The following is a 13,748-nucleotide window of genomic DNA, read 5'->3' as shown; positions in this document are numbered from 1 at the left end:
TTTTTAAACAAAAACCAAGAATGGAGCTTCCATTGATGAGGTAGAATGGATAGATCTGCTCCTGTTCTGTGTTTTGGACCCGCATTTTGTTTTGGCTGAAAATCACTGACCAAACACTGAAGTGTGAACTAGGCCTTATTGTGAGCCAAAACCAGATGCGGTCCCAAAACACAGAACACTGGAAACAGAAACGGTAGCTCCACTCCTGGTTTTGGCTCACAATAACTGAAAGAAATAACTGAAGTGTGATTTGGGCCTTACACTCCTGTTGCAATCAACTCTAATCTGGCGGTTAAATGTTTCCAGTACTCCCAATCTGCAGGTTTGTGCAGACGCACCCAGCTTCTTCCCTTGTGGTTAATCCAGCAGCAGTCTTCAATAAAGAGCTTCTCCTGATGGCTCCCAGCACGTAGATCCTGTCATTGTTTTATGATATTCTGCAAATAATGGTTTAATAAAAACGAATTGATTCAAAAAAAGAGCTTCTCCTGATGGCTCCCAGCACGTAGATCCTGTCAATGACCACCATGCTGTCCTAGCTGCAGACTGCCAAACTGCAAAAGGCATGGAAAAATAGTGCCGAGCACCTTCCAGAGGATGGGAAAACTGGGTGTTATTTATCAAGGGACTTGTGACTATTTTAGAAGTAAAGATAATCACAAGTCCCCTTTTTGACCAGCCATACGACAATACTAAGTTGGGCAGAGCAGGGGCAGTGCTGGGGCGGGACCGCGGCCTCAGCAAATTTACTAACATGTACACCTGGAAACAGGCGTACGTGTTGGCTAAAAACTATGCCAGCCAGGGACTGCCATAGTTTTCCCCCAGGCGCACGGCTGCTGGAAAATTAGTCTAATCCTCTGCGTGAAAACGCAGATCTTTGTAAATGTGCCCCATTGTTTACTGAAGAGTGGTGCTTAATTGAAGGGCTTGTCCAAATTATTTTTATCCTTAGGAAAGGTCATCAATATCAGATGGGCAGGGGTCCGACACCTGTTTGAGGAGAAGGCGCGTGCCATGCCAGTGCTGCCTCCTCTTCATTGTTTACCTACTCGCCATCGCATCCGCATCAGTGAGCAGTCTAATTACATCTAAGCCATCCCGTTCATTTCAATGGGACGGCTCGTTCCTATACAACTGTATAGGAACAAGTATATAGGAAAGAGCCGTCCCATTGAAGTGAATGGGACGCGTCAGTGAGCAGTGTCATTACATCTAATCCGTCCTATTCACTTCAACGGGCCGGCTCTTTCCTAAATACTTGTTCCTATACAGTTGTATAGGAACGAGCCGTCCCATTGAAATGAACGGGACGGCTTAGATGTAATTACACTGCTCACCACTGCGGATGTGACGGCAAGCAGGTAAACAATGAAGAGGAGGCTGTGCTCACATGGAGCGCAGCCTTCTCTTCAACAAGCTGATTGGCAGGGGTGTCAGGTGGCGGACCCCTGCAAATCTGATATTGATGACCTATCCTGATGATAATAACTTGAACAACCCCTTTAACAAGGTAAGAAGCTGTGTGGTCTGCACAAGCCTAATTTTATGCATGGTGTGAACTGCAGTGATCATGACTACTGGAAACTTGGGGGACGGTTACATGTCGAAATGTGTCACATGACACAAAAGGGTATGGCTACTGCACATGTACCGTATTTTAATGGTGTTGCAATGCAACACACTGCAACGTGTCACATTTACATTGTGACACCAATCGAATACATTACATGAAATGTCACGCGCCATGTAGCCATACCCTAAATAGGTATTTCGGTTATAGAAAGTTATCCCCTATCCACGGATATAGCGGAGTACAGCACTCGGCTATCTCTGGCGCTCCCATAGAACTGATTGGAGCAGCGGCGTGCTTTTCCAACCAGCTGCTCTGTCCATTTCAGGGGGGCTCCTCAGGTATAGGGCCTTTATTCCCGTGAGCATTGGGGGCCCCAGCAGTAGGACTCCCACAGATCTGATAGTTCTCCCCTATCCTGTGGATAAGGGCTAACTTTCTATAACCGGAATACCCCTTTAACCTCCGGATTATGGTTGATTGCTACAGGAGTGTATGTATTGTTTTCTATTGTTCACATATGTAAGCATTATTTGTATATTCTTATTTGTAATTTCTTTGTCTTCCCCTCTTTAGGCAGGTATGGAGAGTGCTTTAGATGAATTGATGGGTACTTTAGAAGGCCCAGAGTTCAGTGTTCCAGAATCGCCAGTGTACACAGGTCCAGAAGTGACGGTAAGTCTGTATACGTTTTATTTCATCTATTTAGCTGCACTAGAAAACTTGTCGGGATGTCCAGTATAGTTTCCAGGAAAGTACTGTAGATAATCGGCCAGTGGATGCATACAGGGAAATCCCTGGGGAAACTAACAGCATAAGCAGCATTCAGTTTAATGGAGGCTTTGATCAAACTTCATTTGGAGAGGCAATTTTTTTTCTCAAACGATTCCAGTGTCCTGGTAGTGCCACTCGTGCCCCTGGGTTCCCCCTAGTTATGTCCGCCTCTTTAATCGTGCAATTCACCACTACAGTGTGATTCCCCTGCAGTCACGTAGGGAAACCATCTTCTAAGTATCCGTCTTCCTGCAGTTACATTACACTACACAGTTATAGGGCCTACGGCGGGAGGTCATGAAACAGTACCACCCCTTTAAGTGGTTTAGTAAATCTCCTCACCCCTTTCACTAGGCAACATCATGTATTTAATGATCCATTACTCATATTTCTATAGACATTTTACATAAACTGTTCTTTTCTGTAAATAAATATGAAAATATAAACTTTTTTTGCATGTTTGGGTTTTGGTTGTAGGAAACGAGCACAGCGACTTATCTTGAAGAGCTTGGGAAGAGAGAAAGTTCCATCCCCCCAGAATACAGAAATCTCCTAGATGTAAGTGTAACGCCTAGTACACCAGACATGTGTCTGCATTGTGATTGTCAGCCCTTTTATAGCTCTTTTATGTTCTTTAGGGAAAAGAAGGTGGAAAGCCGGTACCCCCAGTCCCTGAAGAAAAGGTACACTTTCTTATTCCTAAATTTAGTGAAATCGGAAGCCACGACGCCAGTATGAACACAGCCACATTTTCTCTTTACATTCATGCAATCCCATCATTTATTCTCCCATTCATTTCAGTCCATGAGTGACAGTGAATTGGTGGATGCATTTGATAAAGAGTTTGGATGTCCTGAACCCGCAGCTGCACAGCCGACTCCTCCTGTCAAACCTAAAGTAAGTGTCCATAGTTATATATACATAGAGAAGCCAGTATTTCCACACATGGATCTAAAGCCACCCTTTAGTTTTGTAATGGGTTATGGTGATTTTATGTTGATACAAAAAAAGTGACTTTAGATATTTTCTTTTTTTTACTTTCTTTATCATTTTAGGATGCCCCTGAAGCAAAAAAGAAGGAAGCTGATGTTGTAGTTGGCTCTTCCTCCTCCTCGGCTCTCCAAGCGCCATCTGCCCCTTCTGTAAGTAACACCAGCCTGAGACTTGTCATTACTACGGCTTTGTAGAGAAAGGTTACAGATTTAGGGGGTCATTTATAGAGATGAGCGAATTTCATATATTGAAATTTGTTCACTCTTCGTTTACTGGTAAAAGGTGAATTGCGTTATGGATTCTGTTACCATGGACCATAACGCAATTCCTTGACGAAATGCATAACAGAATGCCTTTAGAGGCATTCCATTATTCATTTAGTCATAATAGAAGCCTATGGGCTGAATAACGGATCCATTCCATAGGGCAGTCCTCTCCTGCATAACGGAAATGGGACGGATCCGTTTTGCAGCCCATTGACTGCTATTATGACAGAATGAATAACGGAATGCCTCTAAAGGCATTCCGTTATGGTTTGTGGTAACGGAATCCATAACGCAATTCACCTTTTACCAGTAAACAAAGCGTGAACGGATCAGATATATGCCAGTTTTCTGGTGTATATCTGTCGCAGATTGCATTGCAAAGGTTATTTGCGCCACAATCTGTGACTTTTTCACACTCACGCCAGGTGTAAAAAAAAAAAAAAAAAGAGGGTGTGTGGCATGGGCGGGGAAGACCAGCCCGTCTCATTTACCATTTTCTACGCCTGTTTTAGGCGTAGAAAATGGTCTAAATTAAAGCCAGCAAACAAGCTGGCTTACATTAGACCGGTGGTGGATGCGCCGAAGTTATGTAGCGGCCGGCGCCTCTTTATAACTTTGGCAGATTTTTAAGACCAGCGTCTAAAATGCCGGTCTTAATAAATGACCGCCTTTGTTTTAAGAATTTTCCTGCTTGGGCATGTTGTGTGTATGATCACTCTGTGTGGGTGTTCTGGTCTTCCCCACAGTTCATACTAGGAGATGAATTGGGGTAACATGGTGTTATTGGCTGTACGTGGTCCATGTTCCATCTCTGTATTCTGCAAGCAACAGGGTGACACATGGCCTTGAGGGGCGACATTATAAGGGAAAATCAGTGAAGAGTAATCGGCACAAAAAAATAGCACTGGGCTTAATTCATTTACTGAATTTTTGGAGTCCAGACACACACAACATTATGGCGTAGGCTAGCTATATGCGATTACTTTTTAAGATTGTGTTGCACTAAAGAGTTAATACCATGTCCATGTGGAATGTCTTAATGTCACCTACATTGTGGCTGGGAAAAGCTCCAGGAAGAGTCCTAGTTGTTCCAAACATCATCCATTTAAGAATTATGGAGGCCATTGTGCTCCGCACAGCAGTGTATTTTTTTCAGATTGGGTTTTTCTGTATACTTATGTAGTGTTCATTATTAACTGTATTTACGATACACCGGTTGTTTGGCCATCAGCGAAGGTAAAATCCTAAATTTATCAAGGCTCATTCTGAACTATTGTGTGCCACCTGTCTGAGCACAATAGAGTTGCCATCTTGTACTTTAAAAGCAACTTTCAAGGGGGCCTCATGTCAGAGAATTGCATTCAGTAGTAGTTTTGCCGATTTTAATTTTCTTATCCATAGCAGGCAAGAAATATGCAATGTACTACCTATATAGATACAGATTCTGGGTCTGTATAAAATTATATACCGTATATGAACCATAGCCACAACCTCCCTTTTTATCCAGTGCCCCAAAACAAAGACATTAAATATTAAATGAGCTATTGTACAGGGAGATGTATAACTCCTCTTATCTGTGTTCATGTTGGTTTGTTGCAGAAAACACCCGCAGGCAAAGCCAAACCACTTGATGCCACGTCAGGCAAAAGGAAAGAAGACCCGAAAGACAAAAAACCTGCTGCAGATAAAGTTAAGGTAATTTTTTTTTTTTCTGGAAAGAAAAATATTTCTAATTATAAACTGTAACTGGTAGTAAGTCATACTGCAGCAAGGAATACCAGTGTAATGCAGCCGACTGTATATTACAGTTTCACAGTTATATTGTGTTAGGGAAAAACCCCCACCTCTATGATTGTCGGGATTCCAATTTAAGTTTTATGAGCGCTGACAGACACACTGCTGAATTAACTACTCTACTTTAGTCCATAAAAAGCATACATTTTATAACAGTATAGATAACAGATAAATCTGGCACACCACCAAAGGGGGTGGAAAGCAAAACTAATGATTTGATTGGTTACTCATAAAAGGTAATACTTCCACATCATACTAACAAAATTCTACAAATAAAAAAAAAGGTTCTGCAGAAGGTTATCTCAAAGTTAGTATTCGTTAGCAGCGCATTCCAAACTAACAAGGAGCATAACGCTCTCTTGTATGTCAGACTCTGATAAGGAAGCGAGGGGGCTACTACCTTGGCCTTGCAGCTAGGAGCATTTGATCTATACACAGAGACTCCCTACGTCCTGCCAGCTGGTTCATTCATTTTTCCAAATATGTACAAGATGGAGAACATGTTTATACAAAATTGATTCTCATCCCTCACAATTGGATCAAATGAAGATCTTGTCCACCTGGACACAAATAAAGTATATGTCCCCTGTCAATACCGTGGATCAAGATTATGTCCCCTGATTGATCAAATGGAGATTTTGTCCCTAACCTCAGCCTGCGGTCTGATGACCTGAACTCATTTCATGGAAAATGAAAGTAGTAATCGCTCCACTCTACCTTCCGCTTATCTATGCTTATTTTGTAAAGTGCATTACCTGCTAAACTGGCAATTTTCTGGTGTGCCCTGAAATTAAAATGACGTTTCTTTGAGAACACACTTCAGCCTATTATATTATACCTGTTACAAACAATCTGGACTGTAAAAACTGCCATTAACATCTGCATTGCATCGCTCATCGCCACTGTTCTGATGGATTTTCTTGGAACTGTGTGTCATCATGTTTACCCATCAGAAAGGGCTCTTTGTTTGAAAAGTCAAATCTCTGAAAAAGTGGCTGCATTTTACTCCCCTCTGGGGCCTGGAAACCTCTGAAAAACAAGCAGCACAACTGACGCACCATAGTTGCCGTTTATAACTTTTATCTTGAAGTATGTCGTTTTGTCCTAACCCATTTTTGCTCGGTAGTCCCTGTCATTATTTTGAAGTCGACATGTCTTGTTTTAGTCATAAAAGAAGTACGTCATGGTCATGGCCAGGATCGGGAAATATGGGTCTTTGGGATTGTAGACACGGCAACAGCTCCAGCTGTTCAGTGTATGACAGAAGTGCTGAAACCCACCATATTTTGATGTGTGGTGTACACCCAGGTTCCTGGGCTGCCTTCTACTACATTGAGCAGCACTGAATTTGAGTTGGGAACATGTCAATCACAGTGATCCAAAGTCTTACTGGAATAAATGTAAGGCAAAAGGGGTGTTCTTCGTGACTTGCTTACAAATCGGTTTGGAAAAGATGCATGAAACACTTTGCTTCTGATTATTGCAGACCAGTTTCCTATTAAGGATTACGAATTATAATTATGTTTATCATGTTTATTATTTTGGATCATTTTATTTCAATTTATTTCCCTAAACTTTCTTAATGAATTATAAGACAAGCAACTTAATGTCCATCAAGTATTAATTAATTCTATTACTAAAAAAGGAGATTTTTGTATAACTTACCAGTTAAATCTCTTTCTCGCTCTTCCTTGGGGGACACAGACCTTGGGTATAGCTCAGCTCCCTAGGAGGCGTGACACTAAGTAAAACTGTTAAGCCCCTCCTCCATCAGCTATACCCTCAGCCTGGAGATAGAGGCTACCAGTTGCGTGTCCAAGTAGTGAAAGGATAACAACCAATAACGGAAACAACCAGCCAGCAACCCAACGGGGCGCCAGACCATAACCCTGTAACCAAACACAGAAGGGTGGGTGCTGTGTCCCCCAAGGAAGAGCGAGAAAGAGATTTAACTGGTAAGTTATACAAAAATCTCCTTTTCTCGCCCATTTTCCTTGGGGGACACAGACCTTGGGACGTTCAAGAGCAGTCCAAGAAGGGAGGGACCACAAACCCAAGGCGGAACACCACCAGAGCATCAGGAAACCGCTGCCTGCAAAACCAGGCGGCCCAAAGCAGCATCCGCTGATGCATGCGTATGCACCCTATAGAACTTTGTGAAAGTGTGCAGAGAGGACCAGTGGCTGCTTTGCACAACTGTTCAGCCGAGGCCCGATGCCTCTGCGCCCAGGAAGCTCTGACTGCTCTGGTGGAATGAGCAGTGACGCCGAAAGGCGGAGGTCTGCCCTTGGCTCGATAAGCCTCAGACACCGCCAGTTTAATGAAACGGGCAATAGCCACCTTGGAGACCGCCAACCCTTTGCGCGAACCCTCCGGAACCACAAACAGGGAGTCCGTGCGCCGAAAGGACCCGGTGACCTCCAAGTAAATCCTCAACGCCCTGACCACATCCAGACGGTGCAGTTCCCGTTCTCTGGGGTGGGAAGGAGAGGGACAGAGCGACGGAAGGACGATGTCCTCATTGATGTGAAAGGCGGAGACCACCTTTGGCAGGAAAGTCGGGACAGGCCGAAGCACAACCTTATCCTGGTGGAAGATCAGGAAAGGCTCGGAGCAAGAAAGAGCCGCTAACTCTGACACCCGTCGGAGAGACGTGACGGCCACAAGAAAGATGACCTTGCAGGACAGAAGGCGAAGGGAGACCTCCCGTAAAGGCTCGAAGGGGGCTGATTGGAGCGCCGAGAGCACCACATTCAGGTCCCAGGAAGGAACTGGAGGGCGGTACGGCGGAACAGAGTGAGCCACCCCTTGTAAAAAGGTCTTAATTGGCCCTAGAGGGGCCAGGGGACGCTGGAGAAGAATAGACAGCGCCGAAATCTGACCCTTCAGAGAACTGAGGCACAGCCCCAGGTCCAGACCCGACTGGAGGAAGGACAGGATTGTGGGAAGAGAAAACCGGAGAGGTGGGATGCTCCGGGACTCACAGAACCCCAGATAGGACCTCCAAACCCGATAGCAGATCCTAGAGGATACGGGCTTACGAGCCCGGATCATGGTGCGGACTACGTCCGCGGAGAAACCCCGTCGCGTTAAGACGGCGGTCTCAATAGCCACGCCGTCAAACGTAGCGAGCCTAAATGCTCGTGGAAGATCGGTCCCTGAGAGAGAAGGTCTTCCCTGGAGGGCAGTGGCCACGGTGCGTCTGCCAACAGCAACATTAGGTCGGCGTACCAAGACCGGCGGGGCCAATCCGGGGCGATTAGAATCGCGGGGACGCCCTCTGCCGCGATCCTCCGAAGAACCCGTGGCAGGAGGGGAAAAGGAGGAAAGACGTACAGAAGGGAGAATTCGCGCCACGGAAGGACGAGCGCGTCGGCGCTGTATGCCTTCGGGTCCCGTGCCCTGGCCAGGTATAGGGGGACCTTGTGGTTGAATTTGGAGGCCATGAGGTCCACGTCGGGGCGACCCCAGCGAAGACAAAGGGCTTCGAACACCTCTGGGTGCAGGGACCATTCTCCCGGGTCGATGGTGGACCGGCTGAGGAAATCCGCCGCCCAGTTGTCCACCCCCGGGATGTAAATCGCAGATAAGGCCGGCACGTGCGTCTCCGCCCAGAGGAGAATGAGGGTCACCTCTTGCATCGCTGCAGCGCTGCGAGTGCCTCCCTGATGGTTTATGTATGCCACAGCCGTGGCATTGTCCGATTGGATCCGAACAGGGTGGCCCCTCAGCAGATGGGCCCAGTGTCTGAGGGACAGAAGAATCGCCCTCAGTTCCAGAATATTGATTGGAAGTCTGGACTCCGATAGAGACCAAACGCCCTGGACGGACCGGGGAGGGAAAACCCCCCCCCCCCCACCCCCGTAAGCTGGCATCTGTGGTAATCACCAGCCAGTTCAGTGGAAGGAAGGACTTCCCCCTTAGAGGGATATGCAACCACCAGCCGAGGGAAGCCCGAGCCAGGGGAGGCAGAAGAAAGGTCCTGTCCAGACTCCTCGGTGATTTGTCCCAGGCCGACAGAATTGCCCTCTGAAAGGTGCGGGATCGGAATTGTGCGAACGGCACCGCTTCGAAACAGGCAACCATCTTTCCCAACAACCGCATGCTGGATCTGAGGGAAGGGCGGTGATGACGGAGGAGACTGCGAACCGACCCGCGAAGGGCCAGACGCTTGTCCGACGGAAGGCGGACCTCCGCCAACTCTGTATCCAGGAGCATCCCCAGGAAGATCAGCCGTCTGGAGGGGGTAAGGGAAGATTTGGGGTGGTTGATAATCTAACCGAACCGCGTCAGGGTCTCCAGAGTGAGTTCCACACTGCGGGATGTCTGAGAGAAGGAGGGTGCCTTGACCAGGATGTCGTCCAAGTATGGGAGAAGAAAAACACTTCTTGAACGTAGAAGGGCCAAGACAGGGGCCAGGACCTTGGTGAACACTCGAGGAGCCGTCGCCAGACCAAAGGGAAGGGCGACGAATTGGAAGTGATCGTCCCCCACCGCGAAGCGCAGGAAGCGGTGATGACATGGAGCAACCGGAACGTGGAGGTATGCATCCTGAATGTCGATTGAGGCCATGAAATCCCCTCTTTCCAGGGAGGCCACTGCGGACCTGAGAGACTCCATCCGGAATCTCTGCAGTCAGAGAAAACGGTTCAGGCGTTTTAGGTCCAAGATCGGACGCACTGAGCCTTCCTTCTTGGGAACCACAAAGAGGTTCGAGTAGAACCCCCTGAACCTTTCCGTCGGAGGCACGGGGGCGACGACACCCTTGTCCATTAGAGAGTGAATGGCCGCGAAGAAGGCGGCCACTCGTACGGGATCTCGCGGAGGACGGGATCGGAAGAAACGGTCTGGCGGAATGGACGCAAATTCGATTTTGTATCCGCAAGATACAATCTCGAGCGCCCATGCGTCTGAGATGTGGGCCCGCCATACGTTCCTGAATAGGAGAAGGCGGCCCCCCACCCGGGTGGGTGGGGGCGCACCTTCAGGCAGAGGGCTGCTGGCCTGTGGGAGCCCGTGCAGGCTGGGACTTGCGCCAGGTAGGTTGCGTCCGAAAAAACGGCTTCTTGCGTCTATCCTGGGCTGGGCCAGAGGAAGAAGAACTGGCCGCGGGTCTAGACCCGGTGGGCTTGCGAAAGGACCGAAAACGGGACGAACCAGCGCGACCACGGGGGGCGCCCATTGGCCTGGACTGGGGGAGGTGAGTACTCTTCCCACCCGTGGCCTCTGATATAAGTTCGTCCAGACGGGTTCCGAACAGGCGGGAACCCGTGAATGGTAGGCCGGCCAAAGAGCGTTTGGAAGCGGCGTCCGCCGCCCAAACCTTCAGCCAGAGTTCCCTCCTGACAGAAACTGCCAGGGCAGAGGAACGGGCAATGAGGGCACCCGCATCAAGGGAGGCCTCACAGACGAATTTTCCGGCCTGAACAATTAGTTGGGCTAAGGAACGGAGGTCCTGAACAGGGAAGTCCGACCCTAACTCCCGTTCCAGTTGCAAACCCCATTCAGAGACCGCTTTGCCAACCCAGGCGGAGGCAAAGACCGGTCTAAGGGCCGAACCAGAGGCAGTAAATATGGCCTTGGAGAGGGATTCCGTACGACGGTCCTCAACAGACTGGAGGGAAGATCCGTCCTGTACAGGAATAGTAGTGCTTTTGGACAGGCGAGCCACGGGAGGATCAACCTTAGGCGGGGATGTCCACGTGGTCACAGAATCCGCTGGAAAGGGATAACAAATGTCCAGCTTTTTGGGTGTAATAAAGCGGACGTTAGGCCGAGTCCAAGCCTTGGATACCACAGAAGAAAAATCAGCGTGTATGGGAAAAACCTTGGAGGCCTGTTTGGGGCGGAGAAAGGACACGCCGGCCTGTTCAGAGCTGGGGGGGTCATCGTGTAGCTGAAAGGTATCACGGATGCTAGTGACAAGATGCCCCACCGCGGACGCCAATTTGGACGGAAGCTCTGAGTCCATGTCCACGTGCGAATCCGCCAGTTCTCCCTCAGAATGCGTATCCCTTTGAGAGGATAGACTTGACTGAGCTCGCACGCATGGCGGAGAGAGCGAAGCATCTGGAGAAGATGTGCGCTCAACCCTTGAACGTTTCTGAGTATGCCGGGCCCTGGAAGATTCGCTGGGAGGCAGGGAACCAGTGGGGGCGGCAGAAACTGTAGTCCCAGCGGGTGCGACAGGGATTGTGGCAGCCTGCGGGAGAGGCGGTCTATCCACGAGACGGCCCACTACGTGTGTAAGGCTTTCCACCGCCTGAGACAGAGACCTAGCCCAGTCAGGGGGTTCAGAGGCACCGGGGGGCGCAGCGGGAAGCGGGCCCTGCACCGGGGCCTGACATGCAAGGCAATGCGGCTCAGATTGCCCACGCGGAAAAAGTTCCTTACAGGCGGTACAGGCATGGTACCAGGGTTTGGGGGCACCTGTGGGATCTGACATGCTGAAGTGTGGTTGTACTCTAATATAGAGACCACAAAGGGTTATAGCAGCTATGACCAGGAGGGTTAGGAGAGGGTTAACTGTCCTACCAGTGCCTCAGAAGAACGTCAGGAGATGGCCCAGATCAGCAGCAGCAGAGAAGCAGTGAACAGCAGTGAGCAGCAGAGAGCGCCCACAGAAGCCGAGCGATGTACACAGGAGGTTAGAGTCCCCCACCGTGTCCCAGCTTCCTGTCAGGAGTGAGGAAGCGCGGGAAACCTCAGCAGAAAGCGCGGGGAACAAGCTCCGCCCCCTCCAGCGCTTGAAATGTCTCCTGTGAAGGAGAACGTAGCTCCGCCCCCAAAATGACGCGCGCGTAAGCCCCCCCCCTGCCGGGACCGCTAAGCCCCGCCCCCCGTTCTCGGCGGGAAGGGGGAGAGAGAGAAGAGAAAAATGGAGTCAGCCCCGAATGAGGGGGAGGGGGAGGGGGAGGGAGAAAGATAGCAGCGTGGGGGGGAACGGCGTGGGGGTGCTGAGGATGCTGCTGTGCTGCATTGTCCTGCAGATGAGCGCTCAGAATGAGCGACCACGGGTGCCCCCCTTACCCAGAGGGGTAGATGCTGCAGATAGGGACGGGGTATGGGCTGGAATAGCCATCTCACCGTCCGCCGTCTTCAACCTCAGTCCTTTCCAGCAGGGTCGCCCCTTCAGCCACTGGCACCGCAGTGGCAGGAAGCTGGAAGAGGGGCTTGGCGTGCGGGCGACCCCCTAGCTGGCGGGATGTAGGGGAGCCATTGCTGCCCAGATCCTCCTATTGCTTCTGTGGGGGAGGCAGCAGTGCAGATAAGTTGGCACTGGCGCAGCTCAACCCCGGGAGAGCAGAGAGGTCTAATGCGTCTCTGGTATCCCTAGGAAAAAATAAAATAACAAAATTAGAAGAAAAAGTAAAAATAACAAGGAGAAAACAGCCCTGCAGTAGCAGGGAGTGTCTTGCCTCCTTGGACACTAAGCTAAAACTGGTAGCCTCTATCTCCAGGCTGAGGGTATAGCTGATGGAGGAGGGGCTTAACAGTTTTACTTAGTGTCACGCCTCCTAGGGAGCTGAGCTATACCCAAGGTCTGTGTCCCCCAAGGAAAATGGGCGAGAAATACTGATTGGAGTCATACACTTCATTTGTATCAAGTGAAGGCCATGTCCCCCTGGGACAGTGAAAATTACAGTTGAGGTTAGAGATGCAATCTTCATTTGTTCATTCAAGGGGGGACATAATCTTCACTTGATCTGTCATTTATAGGTGGACAGAGCTGCAGACCATTGTACATAGACTTCTATGTGCCCCTACTGTACCTCCTGAATGCCTCTGATTGCCTACAGGAGTTTGCATTCGCATTCCCACAGAAGAAACATTGTATCAATCATGCTGTATATTACAGAGTTATTCTGAACAGATTCTCCATGTGGCAGCACAAGGGTGCCTTACATCTCTGGGGTACAGAGCTGCGGGGGACTCCATGTGCCACCATACATATTTTCTGCATATTCTTTCCTTGTGGTTTCCAGTCTGTTTTCCACTGTTCTCTTCTGATGTTGTGCTTTAAACTAAATGTAAGGATCAGTTAGTGTATGTTCCTGTGAATGTGTGTTTTATCCTTAAACGTCTCTTTGTCTCTTTTTTTTAAGGACGCTGCAAAAGATAAGCAAGCAAAGTCTGACGTTGTAGTCCCATCAACAGCATCATCAGTTAAAGCAGCCACAGCGCCCTCTGTATGTATCCTCCAGACTAGATTGTATGTATGTGTACTTAAAGACCTGTCACCGCTCCTGACATGCCAGTTTTAATAACTTCATGTATTCCCCATGTAATAACAATTCTGGAACATTATTCTTATGGCTCTATGTTGTGTCATACCTTTATTATTTCTA

At 48.8% G+C, this 13,748-nt stretch overlaps 1 protein-coding gene across 8 annotated transcripts in view; it reads left to right on the top strand.

Annotated features, from left to right (window-relative positions):
- CAST (calpastatin) overlaps positions 1–13,748 on the top strand; it is a 189,116-nt gene that overhangs the window by 147,947 nt on the left and 27,421 nt on the right. For 7 of the 8 annotated variants that reach the window (XM_044275982.1, XM_044275983.1, XM_044275986.1 and 4 more), the window contains 7 exons: positions 2,150–2,248; positions 2,825–2,905; positions 2,986–3,030; positions 3,149–3,244; positions 3,403–3,489; positions 5,206–5,301; positions 13,506–13,589. The exons of the other annotated variant lie outside the window; for it this stretch is intronic. In XM_044275982.1, coding sequence (XP_044131917.1) covers positions 2,150–2,248; positions 2,825–2,905; positions 2,986–3,030; positions 3,149–3,244; positions 3,403–3,489; positions 5,206–5,301; positions 13,506–13,589 — 588 coding nt within the window. The remainder of the gene's footprint in view (positions 1–2,149; positions 2,249–2,824; positions 2,906–2,985; positions 3,031–3,148; positions 3,245–3,402; positions 3,490–5,205; positions 5,302–13,505; positions 13,590–13,748) is intronic. 8 annotated transcript variants of the gene reach the window in all.

The sequence above is a fragment of the Bufo gargarizans genome, chromosome 1 (assembly GCF_014858855.1).
Source record: "Bufo gargarizans isolate SCDJY-AF-19 chromosome 1, ASM1485885v1, whole genome shotgun sequence".
NCBI classification, from domain to species: Eukaryota; Metazoa; Chordata; class Amphibia; order Anura; family Bufonidae; genus Bufo; species Bufo gargarizans.
The sequence above is the reverse complement of the archived record's forward strand: the minus strand, read 5'-3'. Positions and strand labels throughout refer to the sequence as shown.